The sequence below is a fragment of the Saccharomyces cerevisiae genome, chromosome IV, assembly GCF_000146045.2.
Source record: "Saccharomyces cerevisiae S288C chromosome IV, complete sequence".
NCBI classification, from domain to species: Eukaryota; Fungi; Ascomycota; class Saccharomycetes; order Saccharomycetales; family Saccharomycetaceae; genus Saccharomyces; species Saccharomyces cerevisiae.
The window spans coordinates 727,577-750,750 of record NC_001136.10 but is presented as its reverse complement, the minus strand read 5'-3'; the positions used below and the strand labels follow the sequence as shown (position 1 = coordinate 750,750).

General features: G+C 37.2%; 10 protein-coding genes across 10 annotated transcripts, besides 1 other annotated feature; 6 read left to right on the top strand and 4 right to left on the bottom strand.

Annotated features, from left to right (window-relative positions):
* Positions 1 to 8: 8 nt before the first annotated feature.
* On the top strand, positions 9 to 2,138 carry SWI5 (DNA-binding transcription factor SWI5; the record flags this gene model as incomplete). The annotated part of the gene is made up of 1 exon (NM_001180453.1): positions 9 to 2,138. One exon carries the CDS (start codon positions 9 to 11, stop codon positions 2,136 to 2,138), a length of 2,130 nt encoding a protein of 709 aa, NP_010430.1.
* Positions 2,114 to 2,359: an origin of replication (ARS451; Autonomously Replicating Sequence).
* Positions 2,360 to 2,393: 34 nt separating this feature from the next.
* TAF12 (Taf12p) lies at positions 2,394 to 4,013 on the bottom strand (the record flags this gene model as incomplete). The annotated part of the gene is made up of 1 exon (NM_001180452.1): positions 2,394 to 4,013. One exon carries the CDS (start codon positions 4,011 to 4,013, stop codon positions 2,394 to 2,396), a length of 1,620 nt encoding a protein of 539 aa, NP_010429.1.
* A 636-nt stretch (positions 4,014 to 4,649) lies between these two features.
* Positions 4,650 to 6,440, top strand: MKC7 (aspartyl protease; the record flags this gene model as incomplete). The annotated part of the gene is made up of 1 exon (NM_001180451.3): positions 4,650 to 6,440. The coding sequence occupies one exon, from the start codon at positions 4,650 to 4,652 to the stop codon at positions 6,438 to 6,440; it is 1,791 nt and encodes a 596-aa protein (NP_010428.3).
* A 436-nt stretch (positions 6,441 to 6,876) lies between these two features.
* SAN1 (ubiquitin-protein ligase SAN1) lies at positions 6,877 to 8,709 on the top strand (the record flags this gene model as incomplete). The annotated part of the gene is made up of 1 exon (NM_001180450.3): positions 6,877 to 8,709. One exon carries the CDS (start codon positions 6,877 to 6,879, stop codon positions 8,707 to 8,709), a length of 1,833 nt encoding a protein of 610 aa, NP_010427.3.
* Positions 8,710 to 9,150: 441 nt separating this feature from the next.
* On the top strand, positions 9,151 to 10,278 carry PEX7 (Pex7p; the record flags this gene model as incomplete). Its single annotated transcript, NM_001180449.1, has 1 exon — positions 9,151 to 10,278. One exon carries the CDS (start codon positions 9,151 to 9,153, stop codon positions 10,276 to 10,278), a length of 1,128 nt encoding a protein of 375 aa, NP_010426.1.
* A 475-nt stretch (positions 10,279 to 10,753) lies between these two features.
* Positions 10,754 to 15,850, top strand: DOP1 (Dop1p; the record flags this gene model as incomplete). The annotated part of the gene is made up of 1 exon (NM_001180448.1): positions 10,754 to 15,850. The coding sequence occupies one exon, from the start codon at positions 10,754 to 10,756 to the stop codon at positions 15,848 to 15,850; it is 5,097 nt and encodes a 1,698-aa protein (NP_010425.1).
* A 97-nt stretch (positions 15,851 to 15,947) lies between these two features.
* Positions 15,948 to 16,613, bottom strand: MTQ2 (S-adenosylmethionine-dependent methyltransferase; the record flags this gene model as incomplete). Its single annotated transcript, NM_001180447.3, has 1 exon — positions 15,948 to 16,613. One exon carries the CDS (start codon positions 16,611 to 16,613, stop codon positions 15,948 to 15,950), a length of 666 nt encoding a protein of 221 aa, NP_010424.3.
* Positions 16,614 to 16,826: 213 nt separating this feature from the next.
* Positions 16,827 to 17,133, top strand: RUB1 (NEDD8 family protein RUB1; the record flags this gene model as incomplete). The annotated part of the gene is made up of 2 exons (NM_001180446.3): positions 16,827 to 16,975; positions 17,049 to 17,133. 2 exons carry the CDS (start codon positions 16,827 to 16,829, stop codon positions 17,131 to 17,133), a joined length of 234 nt encoding a protein of 77 aa, NP_010423.4.
* A 781-nt stretch (positions 17,134 to 17,914) lies between these two features.
* On the bottom strand, positions 17,915 to 20,173 carry HPR1 (Hpr1p; the record flags this gene model as incomplete). Its single annotated transcript, NM_001180445.1, has 1 exon — positions 17,915 to 20,173. The coding sequence occupies one exon, from the start codon at positions 20,171 to 20,173 to the stop codon at positions 17,915 to 17,917; it is 2,259 nt and encodes a 752-aa protein (NP_010422.1).
* A 327-nt stretch (positions 20,174 to 20,500) lies between these two features.
* On the bottom strand, positions 20,501 to 22,492 carry RGP1 (Rgp1p; the record flags this gene model as incomplete). Its single annotated transcript, NM_001180444.1, has 1 exon — positions 20,501 to 22,492. One exon carries the CDS (start codon positions 22,490 to 22,492, stop codon positions 20,501 to 20,503), a length of 1,992 nt encoding a protein of 663 aa, NP_010421.1.
* Positions 22,493 to 23,174: the final 682 nt, after the last annotated feature.

Sequence of the window (23,174 nt, the reverse complement as noted above, 5' to 3'; positions counted from 1 at the left end):
CGAAAAAGATGGATACATCAAACTCTTGGTTTGATGCCTCAAAAGTACAAAGCCTAAATTTTGACCTACAAACCAACTCTTATTACTCAAATGCTAGAGGCAGTGACCCTTCGAGTTATGCAATAGAAGGCGAATATAAAACACTAGCAACAGATGATTTAGGCAATATATTGAACCTAAACTATGGTGAAACCAACGAAGTTATAATGAATGAAATAAATGACTTAAACCTTCCGCTGGGACCACTTTCTGATGAAAAATCTGTCAAGGTTTCTACTTTCTCCGAGTTAATAGGAAATGATTGGCAAAGTATGAACTTTGACTTAGAAAATAATTCAAGAGAAGTGACTCTAAATGCAACTAGCTTGTTGAATGAAAATAGATTAAATCAAGACAGTGGTATGACTGTTTATCAAAAAACAATGAGTGATAAGCCCCACGATGAAAAGAAGATTTCCATGGCGGATAATTTATTGTCGACTATAAACAAAAGTGAAATTAATAAAGGCTTCGATAGAAACCTCGGGGAATTACTGTTACAGCAACAACAAGAGTTGCGCGAGCAATTGAGAGCACAACAAGAGGCTAATAAGAAGTTAGAGTTAGAACTCAAACAAACACAATACAAGCAACAACAACTACAGGCTACCTTAGAGAACTCTGATGGTCCACAGTTTTTATCTCCCAAAAGGAAGATCTCTCCTGCTTCAGAAAATGTGGAGGATGTATACGCAAATAGCCTTTCACCAATGATTTCCCCACCAATGTCTAATACTTCGTTCACTGGGTCACCTTCTAGGAGAAACAATAGACAAAAGTACTGCCTGCAGAGAAAAAACTCTAGTGGTACTGTAGGACCACTATGTTTCCAGGAATTGAACGAAGGTTTCAATGACTCCCTCATTTCACCAAAGAAAATTCGCTCGAATCCAAATGAAAACCTCAGTTCAAAAACCAAATTTATTACGCCCTTCACTCCAAAGAGTAGAGTTAGTTCAGCTACGTCCAACTCTGCTAACATTACCCCTAATAACTTAAGGTTAGATTTCAAGATTAATGTTGAAGATCAGGAAAGCGAATATTCAGAGAAACCTTTGGGCCTGGGTATTGAACTTCTTGGAAAACCAGGTCCTTCTCCTACAAAATCAGTGTCTTTAAAGAGTGCTTCTGTGGATATTATGCCTACAATTCCTGGGTCTGTAAATAATACTCCATCAGTCAATAAAGTATCCCTTTCCTCCAGTTATATAGACCAATATACACCAAGAGGTAAGCAGTTACACTTTAGCTCTATCAGTGAGAATGCATTGGGTATCAATGCTGCGACACCACATCTAAAGCCGCCGAGCCAGCAAGCACGACATCGGGAAGGCGTTTTCAATGATTTAGACCCTAATGTACTTACGAAAAATACAGACAATGAAGGAGATGATAATGAGGAAAATGAGCCTGAAAGTAGATTTGTTATTTCCGAAACGCCTTCTCCCGTTCTTAAGTCACAAAGTAAGTACGAAGGAAGATCTCCTCAATTCGGCACACACATTAAGGAAATCAACACATATACCACAAATAGTCCCTCAAAAATCACAAGAAAACTCACAACACTGCCCAGAGGTTCAATCGATAAATATGTGAAGGAAATGCCTGATAAAACATTTGAATGTTTATTTCCTGGATGTACAAAAACATTCAAGAGAAGGTATAACATCAGATCTCATATTCAAACACATTTGGAAGATCGGCCATATTCCTGTGATCACCCTGGATGTGATAAGGCATTTGTACGAAATCATGACTTGATAAGACACAAAAAATCGCACCAAGAAAAGGCGTATGCATGTCCCTGTGGTAAGAAATTCAATAGAGAAGACGCTTTGGTTGTGCACAGAAGTAGAATGATTTGCAGCGGTGGTAAAAAGTATGAAAACGTGGTAATTAAAAGGTCTCCAAGAAAAAGAGGAAGACCAAGAAAAGATGGAACTTCAAGTGTTTCTAGTAGTCCAATCAAAGAAAATATTAACAAGGATCATAATGGACAGTTGATGTTCAAGCTTGAAGATCAACTCAGAAGAGAGCGTAGTTATGATGGGAATGGAACGGGGATTATGGTTTCGCCAATGAAAACTAATCAAAGGTAAAAAAAAACATTGATGTTATGGACACTTTTTTTAATATTTAATAATAAAAACAAAATGAAAACAAGGAAAAAAAGTTTTTTTTTTTTTTAATTATGTATAATCTAAGTAAATAATATAGTATGAACACTTTAGATACAAAATATTAATTAATCAATTAATTTTAAAAAATTTCGCTTTATAGATACATATATAACAATGTGAACTATAACTTTAGGAATTTTTTCTGTGGAAGAGTGGAGAATGTGGGTAACATAATTATTTTTTTGTATTCAAGCTTGCAACATTGTTTCCATTGTTTTTTGCAGCTGCTACCTTATCTGATGTGATACTCTGCAATTTCTGGTTATAATTTTGAGAGGGATTCCATTTTCTTGTACTTCTTATTTCGTCTGCGGAATAACCAGGAATCCTAATATTCCAATTTCTCTCCAAATGTAACTGAATGTCTCTTGCCTCCAAATTGTCCGATTTTCTGTGTTTTGCCAATCTACAAGAAAAAGCTGTAACATTAGTAACAAAATCGTCGGCAAGATCCAATAGTAATTCCTCAACATCACCGTCAATGACAGTTTCACCGTCACCCTCATCAATTCCGACAGTCTTCACTAACTCTCTTAATTTACGCTTTGACATAACTCTCTGAGTATCCATTTCATAGGGTGGTAATTTAGTTGTTGCTGGTGTATTCAAAGCACTGGCATTCATAGCAGAACCTCCAGTTATTGTAGGTCTGTTGGATCTATAAGCTACCGGTGCTGGTGTTTTGGTAGATATATTTTCCGATATGGGTATGGCAGGCTCTGTTTGTTTGAATATTGCCGATTTGCTCGAACTTATATTATTCAACATAGATGCCGTTGCATTTACATTGGTTACCTTAGCTTTCGATTGTTCAGTCTGTGAAGTGTTAACATTGCCCCTGGGATTATTGGTGGCAGTTATTGTATTCTGCTGCTGCTGCTGCGATTTCAGTGCATCAGGGCCGGTTACAGAGGGTATTTCAGTAGAATTAGAACTAGAAATCTTTCTTTGGTTTTGACCCTGGCGTTGCTGTTGCTGTTGCTGTTGCTGTTGCTGCTGTTGCTGCTGCTGCTGCTGTTGTTGTTGTTGTTGTTGTACCCTTTGTTGCTGCACTCGTTGCTGTTGAGTGCTTTCTTGCAAGAATTTATGTAAAGCCGGATTGTGTCTTGCACACTCTACATAGAATGTTTTTTTACTGTTTTGATAATTATTGAACAGCTTGGTATACTCAATTTTTAGCACCTTCCAATCGTTAAGCAGTTCAATTTTCTTTTCTTGTAGCTGCTGCTTGGGCCCTTCGTCCGTCTGTTTATTTATTTCTTGTTCTAACCTATCAATATTTTGTTTCAAGTAGGTCTCTTTCTCCTTTATACTCGTATGACGGACTTGGAAATTCTGCCATAGCTTTTCATATTCTTGGTTCTCTTCCGGGGTGAGAACCTGTTTTATCATATTGCTAAATTTGTTACTGTTGTTTCTTGTCTGTTGTTGTTGTTGTTGTTGTTGCTGTGATGAATTAGGGACATTTTCAGTAGGAATAGAAGCTGGATTGCTTGAATTTGAATTTGAAGTATTATTGTAGGCTTGCGCAGCCTGTTGTCTTCTCCTATTCAGTGTAAGGGCATCATATACCTGTTTGATCTTTGCGGCTTGGAACATCAATTCCTTGCCCCTAGGAGTAGTTTCACCTACATTTCTTGCTTCAGTCAGTAATGTCCTGAACTTAGCGGCCATTTCTTGCAACTGTCTCGGTTGCAGTACCATATTTTGCTGAGCTCCTGTGATCGCATCAGCGTTACCAGTGCCCGTATTATTATTCGCATTAACACCAGAATTTTCTGGATTGGAAGACATTGTCGTATTTTATACACACACTGGCAAAGATTCGGTTATGATTCGAATGCTATTGGACAGTCTCCTGTCTTACACTAGCGAACCTATGCGCTATATATGCCCATTATTCATTTGCTCCGACTTAAGTCTAACACATTTTTTAACAAAATTCGCCGCGTATACTGCCCGGGTAATACAGCCAAAATCGTGATATTCATTTGATACGTTTACTTGCAAAGCTGTCATGAATCAAGATTGTACATTTATATACCATAAGGTGCTCTTCATATTCAACAATGCATTTAATTCATCCTCGCTACGCTTACTAGACCCTATTTACTAATTAAGACGGGATTCATACACATCGTTTTGCACGTAGAAAGTTACACGCGTTTTTTTTTTTTTGAAGTTGAAATTTCAGCTACGCATCGAGAAAGTTTATTTGGCAGTTTTCTTTTAAAGTTTTGAACCTGTTTCAATACCTTATTTCCTACCATCTTTCATTATTCAGATAATCACTTTTGGGAGAAATTTGGTTGGCGTCACTCGTTCTTGCTAAGAAATTGTAATTGGCTAAAAGTATCAACGAGAGAACAAGCTTTTGTCGTTATTCGCTTGAGCAAATACGTCAAAAATAAACGAAAAAGAAAGAGCTCTATGAAATTATCTGTCCTCACATTTGTCGTAGATGCATTACTTGTCTGCAGCTCAATAGTAGATGCCGGTGTTACAGATTTTCCATCCTTACCAAGTAATGAAGTCTATGTCAAAATGAATTTTCAGAAGAAATACGGCAGTTCATTTGAAAACGCTTTGGATGATACAAAAGGTAGAACGCGTTTGATGACAAGAGATGATGATTACGAGCTGGTGGAACTGACTAATCAAAACAGTTTTTATTCGGTGGAATTAGATATTGGCACCCCTCCTCAAAAAGTTACTGTGCTTGTCGACACTGGTTCTTCTGATCTATGGGTCACGGGTTCAGACAACCCATACTGTTCCACTAAAAAGAAGGATACCACTGGCTCATCCTTTAAACAAGTAAACAAGGATGCTTTGGCTAGCGTGGTTGAGAGTGTGTTTACTGAAATTAGCTACGACACCACTATAGTTACCAGCGAAGCCACTGCTACTTTTGATAGTACAGCTTCTACATCACAGTTAATTGACTGCGCTACATACGGGACATTTAATACCTCTAAGTCGTCTACATTCAACTCCAATAATACAGAATTTTCGATCGCCTATGGTGATACGACTTTTGCATCTGGTACCTGGGGCCATGATCAATTGAGCTTGAACGATTTGAACATTACGGGTTTATCATTTGCTGTAGCAAACGAAACAAACTCAACAGTTGGTGTCTTGGGTATTGGTTTGCCTGGCTTGGAGTCAACTTATTCTGGTGTTTCTCTCAGCTCTGTACAAAAAAGCTACACTTACAATAACTTTCCGATGGTGCTAAAGAATTCGGGTGTAATAAAATCAACAGCTTATTCTTTATTCGCAAATGATTCTGATTCGAAACATGGTACCATTTTGTTTGGCGCTGTGGATCATGGAAAATATGCGGGCGACCTATACACAATTCCCATCATTAATACTTTGCAGCATCGCGGCTACAAGGATCCAATTCAATTCCAAGTCACTTTACAAGGATTAGGTACGTCGAAAGGGGATAAAGAAGACAATCTGACAACCCTAACCACTACAAAGATCCCAGTCCTGCTAGATTCAGGTACGACCATATCGTATATGCCAACTGAGCTGGTAAAAATGCTTGCCGACCAGGTCGGAGCTACTTACTCTTCTGCATATGGTTACTACATAATGGATTGTATCAAAGAGATGGAAGAAGAGAGTAGCATCATCTTTGATTTTGGTGGATTCTATCTTTCTAATTGGTTAAGCGATTTTCAGCTAGTCACAGATAGTCGTTCAAACATTTGTATACTAGGTATTGCACCGCAGTCAGATCCGACCATTATTTTGGGTGATAACTTCTTAGCTAATACTTACGTGGTATATGATCTGGACAATATGGAGATATCAATGGCTCAGGCTAACTTCAGCGACGACGGTGAATACATTGAGATTATAGAGAGCGCGGTTCCAAGTGCTCTTAAAGCACCTGGTTACTCAAGCACTTGGTCTACATATGAAAGTATTGTCTCCGGCGGCAACATGTTTTCCACGGCAGCTAACTCCAGTATATCGTACTTTGCTTCCACGTCTCATTCGGCAACAAGTTCTTCCAGCTCCAAAGGCCAAAAAACCCAAACAAGTACGACAGCTCTCTCTATTTCAAAATCTACCTCAAGTACTTCCTCAACAGGAATGTTATCTCCCACCTCAAGTTCATCTACGAGAAAAGAAAACGGAGGACACAATCTGAATCCTCCATTTTTCGCCAGGTTCATTACAGCTATTTTTCATCACATTTGATAAATCCCTCCCTCCATATAAGCATTTACTAGACTTTAAAAGTTGCAATGTATATCTGGAGGTATAACATTGTACATTACTTGAAAGAAAAGCGTCTTTTAACGTAAAATAAATAATACTGTTCTTTTTTATTGTTACTGGCTTCTTAATCAACAATTATATACTTCGACGCAAAAAGCCGGGTAAAACATTCTATCTGCCATTGTCAAAAAATATGAAAGAATTTTTTACATATAACTACATTGCATTAGTATCACCAAATCAATAATGAAATAATAGCTAAAAACTATATATTGAAGGAAATATAGTTTATCATATATATCCTCTAGTGAAGCTACTATAGATAGAAATTATTTAGCATTTCAGGATAGTTCGTTTCTCCCTTTTTTCCCCTTTGTTTTCTCTCATAGTCTTGTAACCTCAGCTTTTGTTCATTATGAGTGAAAGTGGTCAAGAACAAAACAGAGGCACAAATACATCACCAAATAATGCTGAAAATAATAATAATTCAAATGCAGCTTCCGGTCCACTCAATGGTGGTGCTGAGCAAACAAGAAACATAACCGTTTCCATTCAGTATTCCTATTTCACTCCGGAGAGATTAGCACATTTGAGCAATATATCTAATAATGATAATAACGAAAACAACAGCGCAGCATCCGGTAGCACGATTGCCAACGGTACTGGGCCCAGCTTTGGCATCGGAAATGGGGGCCATCAACCCGACGGTGCTCTTGTTTTATCTTTTCGTGATGTTCCTGCGTCTACTCCACAAGACCGTTTGAACAGCTTCATATCTGTTGCTGCTCAGCTTGCAATGGAGAGATTCAACAGACTATTAAATAGACCAAAAGGAATATCAAAGGATGAGTTTGATAAGCTCCCCGTTCTGCAAGTTTCTGATCTACCCAAGGCCGAAGGGCCCTTATGTAGTATATGTTATGACGAATATGAAGATGAAGTTGATTCAACTAAAGCAAAAAGAAAAAGGGATTCTGAAAATGAGGAGGAATCTGAAGGAACAAAAAAAAGGAAGGATAATGAAGGTGCGCCCCTACGCACAACCGCCGATAATGACAGTAACCCATCGATTACAAATGCTACGGTTGTTGAACCGCCTTCTATTCCTCTCACTGAACAACAACGCACTCTCAATGATGAAGAAACAAATCCAAGCTACAAACACTCACCAATCAAGTTACCTTGTGGCCACATTTTTGGGAGGGAATGTATCTACAAATGGTCAAGATTAGAAAATTCTTGTCCCCTTTGTAGACAAAAGATCAGCGAATCTGTAGGTGTTCAACGTGCAGCCCAACAAGATACGGATGAAGTAGCAGCTAACGAAGCTGCTTTTGAACGTATTAGACGAGTTTTATACGACCCAACTGCAGTGAATAGCACTAACGAAAATAGTTCCGCCCCATCCGAAAACACGTCCAATACAACGGTTCCCACTATCGGAAATGCAAGTTCTGGCGAACAGATGTTATCAAGAACAGGCTTTTTTTTAGTGCCTCAAAACGGCCAACCTTTACACAATCCAGTCCGTTTACCGCCTAATGATAGCGATAGAAACGGTGTCAACGGGCCGAGCTCAACTACTCAAAATCCACCCTCTAATTCTGGTGGTTCGAATAACAATCAAAGTCCGCGCTGGGTTCCCATCCCTTTGACTTTGTTCCAATTCCACAGTCCAAATCCGAATCCTTCCGCTTCTGATTCTTCGGCAAGCCCATCAGCAGCGAACGGTCCAAACTCAAATAACACTAGTAGTGACGCTACAGACCCTCACCACAACAGACTAAGAGCCGTTTTGGATCACATATTCAACGTTGCTCAGAGGGGAACTTCTGATACCTCTGCAACAACAGCACCCGGAGCACAAACTGTTCACAACCAAGGACGTAATGACTCATCGTCCTCTGATACAACGCAAGGAAGTTCCTTTTTGGAAAATATTTCACGATTAACAGGCCATTTTACGAATGGCTCAAGAGACAACAATAACGACAATAACCATAGCAATGATCAACAACGAGGTGGAAGTACTGGTGAGAACAACAGAAATAACTTGTTTTCCTCCGGTGTTGCCAGTTATAGAAATCAAAATGGTGATGTTACTACCGTCGAACTACGCAACAACAATTCTGCTGCCTTTCCTCCTACAGACGAAAATCCCTCTCAAGGCCAAGGTTCAAGCAGTTCGGACACCACCATTCATAACGACGTCCCTAATGATAACAATGAGCAACGATCATCACAATAAACAATACCGCTTCTGAAGTATGTTAATATGAAAATATGTCCTATTGGCAGTCATCCATTTTCAGACATTATTTTCTACTCCTTTTACCTTTTTTTTATCTGCATCTTTATATATATATATCATATACTTATTTTTCTTTACTTCTACTTAAAGTTCTATAATCATTGTTAATCAGAAATTTGCATGTCTCCAGCAAGTAAATATGAAGGCCGAGAAATTAAACCACCGACATAACCTCCTCTGAAAAGTCGTTTCGCAAAACAGTAAAAGGTGAAAACACTTTTAAGAACTGTGGAACACAAACTGTGTTTTCTTACCATAAAATCTTTTACCGGAGGTCGAAATCGTTTTCTTTCTGATTTGGAATTCGACGCTCGAAAAGTGCAGAGATCTCATATTGTTAACGGACTATCATCTAACTTTTTGCATAATTTATACAACATGCTCAGATATCATATGCAAGGTTTTAGTGGGTACGGTGTCCAGTATTCTCCCTTTTTCGATAACAGGCTCGCGGTAGCTGCTGGTTCAAACTTTGGCCTGGTTGGGAATGGAAAATTGTTCATCCTTGAGATTGATCGTTCAGGTAGAATAGTGGAAGTTAATTCCTTTTTAACACAGGATTGTTTATTTGATCTTGCATGGAACGAAAGTCATGAAAACCAAGTGTTGGTTGCACAGGGCGATGGTACATTACGCTTGTTTGATACAACCTTTAAAGAGTTTCCTATTGCTATATTTAAAGAGCATGAACGAGAAGTATTCAGTTGTAATTGGAACTTAGTCAACAGGCAGAATTTCTTAAGTAGTTCATGGGATGGATCTATAAAAATATGGTCCCCTCTAAGAAAGCAAAGTTTAATGACCCTTACTCCACGACCTTTAGAGATTACCAAAATGGTGGATCCATTAAACGCCATTATATTGAAAAAGAAAAGCTTTACAGGTATTTCAAAAAACAGGAACTGTGTATACCAAGCACAGTTCTCGCCCCACGACCAAAATCTCGTATTATCCTGTTCAGGGAATTCTTATGCAAGCTTATTTGACATTAGACTACCTTCCGGCAAAAATCAGAATAATTTTTTAGTGCATTCAGGACTAGAAGCATTGACTTGCGATTTCAACAAATACAGACCTTATGTAGTTGCCACAGGAGGTGTAGATAATGCCATTAGAATCTGGGACATTAGGATGCTAAATAAAAATGAATCAGCGACTATCAAGAGGACTGTGCCCGGCCAACTTCACAATTCATCATGCATCAATGAAATCCCTAATGCGCACGGGCTGGCAATCAGAAAAGTTACCTGGTCCCCTCATCATTCCAATATTTTAATGTCAGCTTCATATGATATGACCTGTCGAATATGGAGAGATCTCAGCAACGATGGTGCAAAAGAAACATATAAAACTAACTCTACGGATGCTACTAAAGGTTCCATTTTCAATTTCACACAGCATTCAGAATTCGTATTTGGAGCTGACTGGAGCTTGTGGGGAAAGCCAGGATATGTGGCTTCAACTGCATGGGATGGAAATTTATTTGTATGGAACGGCTTAGGTTGACACATATTCTTTTTACACAAATTTTTTGCATTATTTAAACTTTAAAATTATTTTTCAATCATTGTCAGCATTTGGCAGATCATTTACGTAATTATTTAATATTCTCAACACGAAATTATGGGTAACAACGCTTCTGACTGTGCAAAAGAACATTCTAAAAACATACCTACGGCAAAAACTGCTAATTACTCAAATTAATCAAGTTTTTATAACGACATAAGCGAGTGCTGAAAGAAGGAATATTTAGAGTCCGATTACCGTTTTATTAATAAACGACATACTTATATATTTGCTGGGCGTTCCACCCGAGGCACGTGATCAAAAGTGATTTTGGTTTTTTCAAAGGCTAAGCTTCGATCTCACTGGAAAAGGAACAATAGCAATACCTAATATAAAACTCAAGCCTCCCAATTATGTTTATAACGGTGAAATAAAAAGCCGACAGAGCAGCTTTTTCTGAGAGGATCGACAAAAAATGTCCTTACCACTAAAGCCCCTTACAATTGACTCAAATAATAAACAACTAGACTCCAAACAGAAGAAGTTTCGTGCTAATGTCGAGCGAGCATTAGAAAGATTTGACTCTGTAACAGAATGGGCGGACTATATTGCTAGTTTGGGAACACTATTAAAGGCGTTGCAAAGCTGGTCACCTAAATTTCAGAATGTAAGGTACTATGTTCCTTCTCCATATCAAGTAAGTCGAAGATTGACATCCTCATTATCGCCGGCGTTACCAGCAGGTGTTCATCAGAAAACTTTAGAAGTATATACGTATATCTTTGAACATATTGGCCTTGAAACTCTGGCTACAGAATGTAACATTTGGATCCCGGGAATTTTACCTTTGATGACTTATGCCTCTATGTCTGTTAGGTCACATTTGATAGAGCTTTACGATAACTATATCCTTCTGTTGCCTCAAACAACGTTAAGACTGCTCATCAGACCTTTGATTTCTAGTTTATTGCCAGGAATTGATGATGAAAGCAACGATTTTTTACCTTTAACTTTAAAACTCATTGAGACTCTGCAGGAGAACTTGGATGATGATTCCTTATTTTGGCAAACGTTGTTTCTAGTCATGACTGCAAATAAAGGCAGAAGACTGGGCGGACTCACGTGGTTGACTAGAAAGTTTCCGTCGTTGAATGCTGTACCTCATCTAGTAAATAAAATAAAAATGGAAGCGGAAGAGAACCCAAGTGAAACTGAAACCAACGATTCTCATCTAGACAGGAAAAAAAGAAAAGAAGAAGCTTTCAAGGTCTTATTGCCTGCTGCCAAAGATTTAGTAACCCCTGAACCAGGTCTACTTATCCGATGCCTTGTCGGTTGTTTAGAAGATGAAAATGATATTCTTATTAAAAGGAGCGTTTTGGACCTTTTATTACAGAGGTTGAGGCTAGACTCTCCCGTTTTGAATGTTCTTATTACTTCTGAGGATAAAAAGTTATTGATAATGAGTTGTTGTAGAACTACTTTGAGCAAGGATATGTCTTTGAACAGAAGAATATGGAACTGGCTTCTCGGTCCTACTGCTGGGGGCATGCTAAACAATAACGGCGGGAACTCCATGGAATATACTACCTCGGTTAAGTCAGCAAACGAGGAAAGTAATGTATATTTTACAAAATATGGATTAAGCGCCCTTTTAGAAGGTTTAAGCGACCTTCTTTCAGAAGAAGAATCCGTGTTAACTGCATTCAGGATAAGTATGGCAGTAATGGATAGATGGGAAATTGGCTCACTTGTAATTCCTGAATTGTTCATCCCACTTCTCTATTCCTCGGAAAAATTTAAACAAAACGAACAAATAATGAAAACGGCACGTACTTTCTTTGACAATACTGAAACAAATATTATATGGGGAAAGCTATTTCAAGAACTTGAAGACATCAAAAACCTAAAAATTTTGGATTTCGTATTAACAAATTTTAATATTGGAAACGACGAAGAGATTATCGTACGCCACCTTCCTTTGATATTATTAACTTTACTGGCCCTTCCATCTAATGATAAAGATTTCGACAATATTTATAAGCTCCAAAAATTTTCTTTGTACAACAAATTGTTAAACTATATCCCCGAGAGAGCCCTTCTCCCTCTCAGTCACTCAAAACTAAAGCACGATGATGAAGTAAGCTGCGAAGAACTTTTGGCCAAAATACGTGGGTTTTATACCAATGTTTCTAATCCATCTAGCATTTTAGAGAAAGAAAATATAGCTGAGCGTTTGCCACCCTTTACAACAGAAGATCTAACTTTTTTAATAGCAGACCTGATTCAGAAGAAGCTTCTTTCAAGTTTATGGGACTTGGAAAATATCAATGAAAGCTCCAAATTATTTATAGCTATTTTCGAAAAGATACCTGAGTCTGAAGAACTTAAAGGACGATCTCACATAAGCTGGTCGGATAAAAAAATAACTCAGAGCATATTTGAGGCTATTCCCAGGCTTTGTGAATCTAATAATGATGCAAAATCAGAAGAAATCGTTGGAATTGTGGAAATTTTTGGTAACTACTTATATTCACGCATGGAATTCATTGAATCGATGAAATTATTGAAAGTAGTCATGATGGCCGTATGGAAATCTTTAAAAGATCCACGCCATCAAATACTAGGTGTCAAGAACTTAAAGACTTTAAACAGATTTATTCCATCCAAATTTATTGAAAGTGCGTTAGTGTATACTTTTGTGGAAGAGGAAGATATATCCGAGAGATTAAGCGTGTTAGATCTGTTATGGACACAATTAGACTCAGATTCAAACTTGATTAGGCGCCCTCTTGAATTAATTTTGGGCGAACTTTTTGATGACCAGAATCCTTTTTATTTAACCGTTTCAAAGTGGATTTTATCGATATTAAACTCGGGATCTGCTTCAAGATTATTTTACATTTTGACTGATAATATTTTAAAGGTTAATCGTCTCGAAAAAGAAAGATTAGACGAAAGGGATGATCTTGATATGCTCACATATGAGTTCCAAATGCTTGCTTATGTTTTGAAAACAAACAATGGACGCACTAGGAAAGTTTTTTCCACTGAGCTTACCTCAATAAAATCTTCGACCATATGGAAGAATGAAGACGTTTCCACATATAAAAGTTTGCTGTTGGTTACATTGATGAGATTTCTAAATATAAAGAGCAATACACATGCGAAAAGTATCAGGAGTGCTCTGATTCTTTTGGATATCTTACTCGATGGAACTGAGCAAAATTTCAAGGACATTGTCATATTTTTGCTGCAAATGTCGTCTAAATATATTGCAGAAGAAGGAATTGAGCCCGAGTTAATAGCAGTTTCCTTGTTAGATATTGTATCGAAGGTTCTCAGACTATCACACGATAATGGTATTAAACTAGACATTTTTGATGACAATGCTGCCCATTTAAAATATATCGATTTCCTTGTTACCAGCGTTTCAAATATGAAAAGCCCTCTTATTGTAACGGCCTATGTGAAGCTTCTTTCCGAAAGCATTGTTTATTTTGAGAATTCTATATTTCGAATGATTTTACCATTGTCTGCATCTCTTGTACAGTGTGTTCAGAGATTGTTTTTGCTAGAAAAGAGAGAAGGTGGTTATTACCAACCAATAGCTTTGCTTCTGGGTGGTCTGGAAGAGCTATTAGAGATTTCACATGGTTACCTTGTCACCGAGGAAAGGGAAGGATACTTTTCTGGGTCTAATCTAAAGGGTGATTTTATTCAATCCGTTGTTTCAAACGTTTTTTCGTCAGATTCTTCCAATGAAGAAAGTAAGATTCAGGGGGAAAGAGACGTAATACTACAATCTTTCAGACAGGTGATTTCATGCTGTTTAGATATCTGGTATTGGGCCCATAACATTTCGTGTAAATCTAACGATGATTCTAGCCTGGACGCCACTAATCATAACTCATACAAGTTCAAATTTAGGTCGAAGAAACTGTTGGAAACCTTATTTCTACTAGAACCTTTGGAACTTCTGGAAAATTTGATCAGCATTAGATCAGACAATACTACAGTCACACTAGTACATGTGCTCGACGGCAATAAACCCGCCATTACAATACCACATTTATTGTATGGTGTAATTATCAGATACAACAGAACGGCATCTGTCAAGTTTTCTAATCGTGACGGAAGTAGGTCAAGCACAACTAAATTAACTAAAGGGGAGCCTTCCATGTTAAAAAGATTAAGCGGGGAATCGATTATTGCATTTTTGTTTAACTACGTGGATTCTGTAGAAAACTCTGCAATGGAGGAGTTTTATGGGGATTTCCTGCTATTTTTCAGAGAAGTAGCAACCAATTATAACCTTTATTCTGATGTTTCGTTGTCTATATTAAAACTTGTTGCCCTTATTTCTGGAAAAGTAAGTAAAACGCAGTTTGGAGAACAAAAACGAGTTAGGAGGGAGATATCTGATGTGTTTTTCAAATACCTACCTAATGCATTTATAAACTTTACGAACTTATATCGTGGCCACCCTGATTCATTTAAAGATTTAGAATTTGTAGTATGGCGTGTTCAATATATCGTCAACGATCAAATTGGAGGAGACAAGTTTAATACAACGTTAGCGACAATTGTAAATCAATGCCTAACCCCTTATATCAAACCCAAAAGTGAAAAAACTATTCCAGGTTATGTCTTAGAATTGGCCGCGGTCGTATCCCATTTAGGTTCAAAAGTTAAAAGTTGGAGGCTTTTAATTGCGGAATTGTTCCAAAATGACAAAAAACTTTCGGTAATTGGCAGCGATCAAACTTGGGAAAAGATTATTTACGAATGGTCCATTTATCCAGAAAATAAGTCAAAAATCTTGAACGATTTACTATTAGAAATTGGCTCCAAGCGTTCAAGTGTGACTCCGACTTTAATCACGTTTAACTTAGGAAGCGATTCTGAAGTCGAGTACAAGTGCCAAAACCTTTTGAAAATATCGTACTTGTTGATGGTATCGCCAAATGACGCATATTTGTTGCACTTTTCCTCTTTAATAAGTTGCATTTTCCACTATTTGGTGTCCAAAGATATCAAGCTCAAGGGAAGCTGCTGGATCTTACTAAGGGTTTTACTTTTAAGATTTTCAGAGTCCCATTTCAATGACTATTGGTCTATGATCAGTTACTGTTTACAAACTAATTTGCAAGAATTTTATGAATCACTTCAAATACAGTCAGAAGTCGATCCACAAACAATATTGCAAGTATGTAAAACTTTGGATTTGCTACTCTTACTCAACATGGAAGGCTTCACCTCTACGAATGAGTGGATCTTTGTTATTGATACAATAAATTGCGTATATAAAACGAACTCATTCGTCGCGCTGGTAGATGAAATCGCAGAATTCAAAGATTACGAAATAACCAAAACTGATGATCTTGAATTACCGACAACTTTAAAAGATGGTCTCCCATTATTACGAGGCATTCACAAAATCGAGAGACACACGCAACTAAGAAGCTTCTTCCAGAATTTGAGTTATCTACATTATGAGAAAGTTTACGGACTAGGGTCAGTTGATTTATATGGTTGTGGTGAAGATCTCAAAAAAGATATTCTGTCATGAGCATAGCTATGAATTTTTCTTTATAAACCGAAATATAGTTATACGCTTTGAGTAAAGACACAGGTTATCAATTATAACGTGAAAGGTTTTGCAACTGTCACCTTGTAAAGCTGTACACACTGAGGACTTCCCATCCCGCTTTTCTCGTTTCAATAAGTTTCACATTCCATTTGTAAGTATCGACAAACCTCTTAATGACTTCTTTAGGCTTATTTCTTGCACAAAATAATATATATGCAACACCATCTGGAGAAAGAATTTGTTCTAATTGTCGTAGCAGTTTATCAGTAATCGCCATCCCGTCTTTTCCACCCAATAACGCTAAATCTAGCCATTGGTCTGCCTCCTCTCTTGATCCTGGGACATCTGGCACACATTCTGCTGGCACATATGGTGGGTTAAATATTAGGACATCAACCTGATTATTCCGAATACTGGAGTTTAAATCAGCTTGAATCACTTCTAAAAAAGAACTTTTACATGAATTTAACTTCGCAGTATCCAAAGTTGCTTCGAGCGCCCATGGGTTGATATCAACAGCTAAGTGGATGGAATTTTCCTGCGGTATTATTTTGTTTTGCATTAGAAATGTTGTGACGATACCTGATCCCGAACCAATTTCGCAAACGATGGCCAAACGATTACCAAATTTCTGTTTCAAAAAATCATGCTCTTTTTCCAAACAGTCCAGTATGAGGAAGCTATCCTCAGCAGGCTCATATACTTTATCGTAATCGCATTTTACATAAGGGGTCGGTAGCATACTTCACCTTTCTCACCCTGTGTTAAGTTTATCAATATTATATTTCAGAGTATAATTATATCAATATTTATATGAAATCAAATTCCGATGGCGTCTTCGGGAAGGCAAACGAACAACTTTTAGCTGAAAAACCAAAATTCTGTTATTCAAATGAAGTATTCCGACAGAGGAATAAATAAAGGAAGGTAATTAACTTCCTTACAGCCGTAACCGATGATTGTTAAAGTGAAGACACTGACTGGGAAGGAGATCTCTGTTGAGCTGAAGGAATCAGATCTCGTATATCACATCAAGGAACTTTTGGAGGAAAAAGAAGGGATTCCACCATCTCAACAAAGACTTATATTCCAGGGAAAACAAATGTATGTTCATTCAGTGGTTAATTATCTTTTAAGTTTATTTACGTTTTTGAGACCTTACTAACGACCAGGATAGTGATGATAAATTAACAGTAACGGATGCACATCTAGTAGAGGGAATGCAACTCCACTTGGTATTAACACTAAGAGGTGGTAACTAGAACCATTTTCCGTCATTTATGGAATTTTATCGAAGGTGTTCATTAGAAAAGAAGACAAAACGAACATAAGTTCACTTGGACTTTGGAAGGCTACCGCCCCCAATTTGTCAAAAAAAAAAATACATACAATTTAGTCTATAGAGTCTGTTATAATAAATTAATTGTTTTTAGACGAGAAATGTGAACTAAAACTGTTTAGTATCTATCAAATTATCCGTTATAGCATAGTACGGCTATATATGGTCTGATTGCTGGTCTCATATGACTTTATGGTTTAAATTTCATAAAGCTGGCCATTGCATGGTTCGCGCTGGAAAGAGAGGAAAAGCGTGGTGATAAAGAGCAAACCAAGCATACTGTTATATGCGATTACAGACTATCTGACCAAAAGACATATTTCGCCATTTCTTCTCAATCATGTCTTCCAGGGCAATTTTGTAAGCACGATTGGATGTCCTCTTGTAGTATACCGAATTTCTCATTAAGAAAAGCATCCTTTGCGCTACAACTTTATCAAGTGGAAGTATATACTAAACTCGGAGCATGCTTTTGCCAACGATATCAGTCTTAGCAAAGGGACTTCTAAGGACGTTATTGACGCCTGATTAATCTAATCAAATATAGGTTTGTCATTTTTTTAAACCGAATGGATTGACTTTTGTTTTCATCATAAGTATTACTCTCTGATAGGATCTCTGTGGTACGCTAAAATCTATCTGAATTGTTTGGGACACTATGCATGAATTTCTTATCAGTTTAAAATTTCTATTAAGAGGATAATTTATTTCATATCTTGGGTAGATGAACCATTAGAAATGTTCGAAGTAGCTGCATTGTTATCTTCTGTTTTTGGATTTTCTAGTTGAGCTGTTGTATTCTGTGGAGCAAACTCCCCGGCAACACCACTGTCAGGATCTTGCGAAGAAACTTCCGAGCTTTTTATTTTGGTATTCTCTTCTGATATTTCTCCCTTTGGTTGCGTCTGTTCGCTCTTCAACTCATCTCCTTCTGTTTGAGAAGCGCTGTTTATACGTTGCGACTTAATTTTTTGCTCTCTTTCAGGAAACGAAGCCTCTTCTTCCAGTGCCCTCTTCTTTCTTTCCTTTCCAATCTTGTACTCCCTAGCATCCTGAAGTTTTTTCCTGTGCTCTTGATTGATTTTGTACAAAAGTTTCTCTTTGAAACTATCATCCAACGCTTCCACTTTTCTGGGTTCCTCGAACAAACCATCAACACCAGTCTTTTCGTTAACTTTATCAAAATCGAACAAGTATCGCGATCTTAGAAACCGTAAAGTTTGCCATTGTCTGATTATTTCATCTTTCGCTTCTCCACCGGAAGTTTCAGAAGAAATTTTTGATTCCCATTTCGCTTGGGCTGCTTCATAGACACCTTCAGGCTTCTTTACTTCTTGCTCAATTTTATCTAGACCAGTAGGTATTTTCCAAACATTATTAATCAATTTATTCCCCATCTTGATGAACGTAAACTTTTTAAAAGTTTCGTCAAAAGCGGGTGGCGGTATCTTCTCCTTAGATATTCTGAAGTTTTGGAATTCTTTAAAGCCATCGATCTTGGCGGTTGTAAACTTTTCGTCAGAAGACATTAATTTGCGGATAACACGATAAAAGTCAGGGTCTTTAATTTTATAAAATTTCAAAACACGATTGTCGCAAATGTATGAACATAAATTGAGCCCACGCTTTTTGTTAACTTCATCAAGGTTCTCAAAATCAATATCGCTCAACGGGTTTTCCCTCAAATAGCAGCTTTTATAGAAATTCCTCGTTTCATCAGAAGAAATTAAATTGCGTATAAGATTTGTTGTGAAACATAGTTGTAAAATGAACTGTTTGCGGTAGTAATCATCGTCCTCTTGAGTCAATTGTTTATAAAGGCAGGTCGTATTGCTCAAAGAGATATCCATAATGGTAGGTCGAAGAGTGTAGTCATCTGATTCTTTAATATTCTGTAGATTCGCCCAAAATTCATTCCTGTCCATTTTCATTGCGTTTGAATGCTTCATATACACGGGTAATTTAGGGGTCATAACATCGTAATTCGCGTAATACTCAGTGTTCAGAGCTTCCTCTAAGGAATATCTAGTCCTATTGTTCATCTTGATTTTGCTGTAAAAGTTCTCTTCGATTTCCAAGATTGCATCAAGAAGGGGACTTAATGATCTGTCCACATCATTTTTATATTCTAAATCGCTAAAAGCAAATTCGATCGGGCAAATAATTAGATGATAAAACACGAAGTTATAATCTGCAGCAAATATAACGTCGGAACTGCGGTTGCTTTCTCGTTCACGTGCTGATCTGTTCCATTCGTTATCAGATTCTTGTAAAGCTGAAATAGAAGCGGATCTATTGAAGTTCGATTCTTCATTTATAGGTAGTAGCTCGGATAAAAAGTTCTCTAGTTTGTATTTCATATTATAATGTTTGACGGTATTAAGGATGTCATTATTCTCTAATTTAGCTAAAATATCGTTCCAGTGGCGCAGCTTTTCGTATAAAGGCTGTTTGTAACTAATCAAATTGCTCTCCCCCAATGATACTGGCTCAACAGATGTATTCATTTTGAACCATTCGATACGTGATTCAGCATAGGGCCAAAACTTCAAAAACGTAGATGGTGAGTTTAGCAAATCAATGATGGTGGAAAATAACTCGAAAAAGGTATTTCCCCAGCTAGCTGGATTAGATCTATTAAATCTTGAGTTATACACAAAATCGAGACCTATACACGAATTTAGTAACCCTTTTTCAAGATTATTTTCTTCTTCGTCTTCAATAGCATTTGTCATTGAATCTATAATGAATCTTTTAAGTATAATGTCAATCAAAGAATCTCTATCATGAATTGCCGAAATATTTTTTTCGAGCGGTTCCCATTCAAAATTGAGAACACTTGCATGCAACATTGAAGATGGAAGTGGTTCATGTCGAATGGAGTCAAACGAAACTGGGAGTGCTTTAAAAGTTTTCTGGAGAAAACCTATTGAGTTTTGGATCAATTCCTCGGTATTAGACATTATTACTCCTTTGCCCAAGTTTTAATGCCTCTTGAATTGTTAAAATCATCTATTAATTTACTGATCAAGCTATGGCAAAAACCTGATCATTCTAACGAAAAATGTCATTAGAGAAGCAATATGCATCGTGCGAAATGAGCAGTCTTGAAATCGCACGGACAGCAACCCATGACATCAAGAGATGACTATTACGACAATAAAGCCGGTTAACTAACTTATAAATGTATCTGTACATACCCTTTATGAAGAGAGTATAGTAAATCCTCTTTACTGGATTGGATTCAAATGCAAAACCAATTATACGAGTAAACTGCACCCATTTATTGCTTACCATCCCATGAAATCTTCGGATGTACACAGTATTGGAATGGGAACGTAACATGTAAACTCTTCACCTTCTAAATTCTCTTTTGAATGGAATAGGATGCCCTTTTTATCCTCATAAAATTGATCCAAAGTGATACTTTCTGTCTTTGCAATTATTACAAATTTTAGTCCTATCATCCACTTATGTTGAAAAACATCTGTCTTGAATTGTCCGGTAATCTGGTTTGTAGGCGATCTTGGAGGAAGTAATTTCACCGATACGGACTTGCACTCATCGAAACAAATAAAATGTTTCTCATACACCGAGTTTCCTTTTGGTTTGCTCCCTATTCCTTTTCCTTCAGTCTTATATTTTGGATTTATAATTTCAAACGATTCTAAGGATACAGTCAACGAAGTCACTTTAAGTAAAGGCGTCGTTATCGGATCTAATTCAATGACTAAATTTATATCATCAGTTGTCTTATAAAAAGGTGCTGATAAGGATACTTTTGCCATAGTCTCATTATTTCTGTTAATTTGATATGCGTTCTGTAAATTAATTAGCTGAGGTAGAAGATTAGAATTCTCATCTGACTTAACGAGAGAACAATCGTTCCACATCTTTTGCTCGAGGTTAGAAATGTTATCGCGTACCGAATAACTTTTTCTCCTCTTAGTTACAGCATCGCTTCTCAGGCTAGACTCTGCAGACGTCACCATTTCGTTCGAAAAGTGTGAGTCGTTGGGTTCAGGATCCGAAGAATCCTCATCCTTTCCGAACTGTACCCCCATTTGCAAGTCAATAAGTTCGTCTATATCTCTTGACACATTTTGGTTAGATTCCACCAGTTCAATGAAGTTTTTTTTGACACGCTTGACAAATTCATTATCTTCTAATGGAGAATCAATGTCAATTATAGAAGATTTTCTCCTACCAAATGATACAGCAGAAGCCGTAGAAACTTTTCGAGTAAACAAACGTGGCTTTAGTTCCTTTATGTTACCTGTCTTTAATATGATAGCAGGCTTATCCAGACGTGATGTGTACTGTTCGGCATTCGAACTAATATATGGTGCTATTGTTATTGGGACTCTATTTGAAAATTTCTCGATATTATCATCAGAAAGTACATCCGCACCAACCTCCAGCGTGTAATTTATTGATGCCACTTTTGACGATGAATAACTTGGGCATATATCTTTTGGCAGCTTTGTGGATTTAAAATAGAATGTTCTTACTTCACCTGGTTCTAAAGAAATTTCAGAAAATAAAAGCGTCTGTGGTATTAAAAGAAGAGGTAATGTTTTTATACTGGTATCGTTTGATATCATTAAGGTCCGTTCGTTATAGGTACCTGTTCTTCCCCTAGAACCGCTTTCTGAGAAAAGAAGACCATTGGTCACATTTGTATAATCTGAGTTGAGGTAGTTGGTTAAATTTCTTTTACCTTTGAAATGTTCTCCATCTTCCAATGCAAGAACAGAATTTGTCGTATGTCCAGGTACAATATCTAGTCCTACCATTTTTACTTCATCTTGTTTAAATTTTGACTCTGAAATTACCTCTGAATCGTATTGAAAGACCCCCGATATTTGAACATAACCGGATATTAACGTTACAGGTTGATGAAAATACATTTGCTTCTGTATTTTTTCTCTTAACATCTTACTCTCATTTAGCATTTTCATGTTATCCACATCCACACTCTCTTCAGGTTCGCCTGTTCTTTTGAAGGCACCTAGTAATGATTTTAGGGACCAGGTTTGATTTTCCATCGTGCCTTCACCATCATCTTGCACTTTCGCTTGTTGTTCCAACTTCTCTTCAACAGCTTTATCGACAGTGAGAAGCTTTTCTTTATAGTTGAACAATTCATGCTGTGAGCCTAGGTGCTTAAATCGGAAAGCAATTGATATATGTTCTCCACCAAAATAGGAATTCGATTCATGTATGATCTCCAGTTTGATGTTTTCTCTTATGAGAAATGTATCGATTCTGTGCGCACGCATATCTTCTTCTAAAGTATGAAAAATATCACAATCAAAATCAACAGCTCAAGAAATTATGGGCTAGCTTTCGCTGTTTGTTTCGACTGGCAGCCTTTGCATTGCCCCGTAGGTATCAAAGCTTCTTTGAAGCTGAATTGATCTTGAAAAATAGCACTTTGGAGACGCGCCTTACGCTTTATAGGAGACTTCGGAGTAGACTTCGATTAAAAAATAAAAATTACACAAGAAGTTCAAGTATTATGTTTAATATTCAAACAACGTTTCCACCTCATGGAGAAATGAAGACTTTTATCGTTCTCCGTGAGGTGGATTTACTGTTATTGTCGTTAGAGTTCATGAATGTTTCTCTTGCGCGAGCAGATCTACTGGTCAGGAATCTACATTACTTTGCAATCCATAGTACGCTTGTTATGCTGCATCAATACGAATATATATATCTAATGCTAACATCTGGTTTCTGTAGATATCTTGGCGTGTGTTTCTTTATGATAATACAAAAATATGTAACTCCTGGTGTGATGCTTGGGCGGTGGAAGGTTACGGCTTAGTAATTACGAAATTGATGAAAAAAGTTAGCAGCTGCTATAAAAGGTGCGATAACCTCTTGTGATCATCTGCTATGTGGAAGCTGGTTTACAACCTACAATTTTTCAATTAACAGTTTGAGAATAAATTAGGGGTA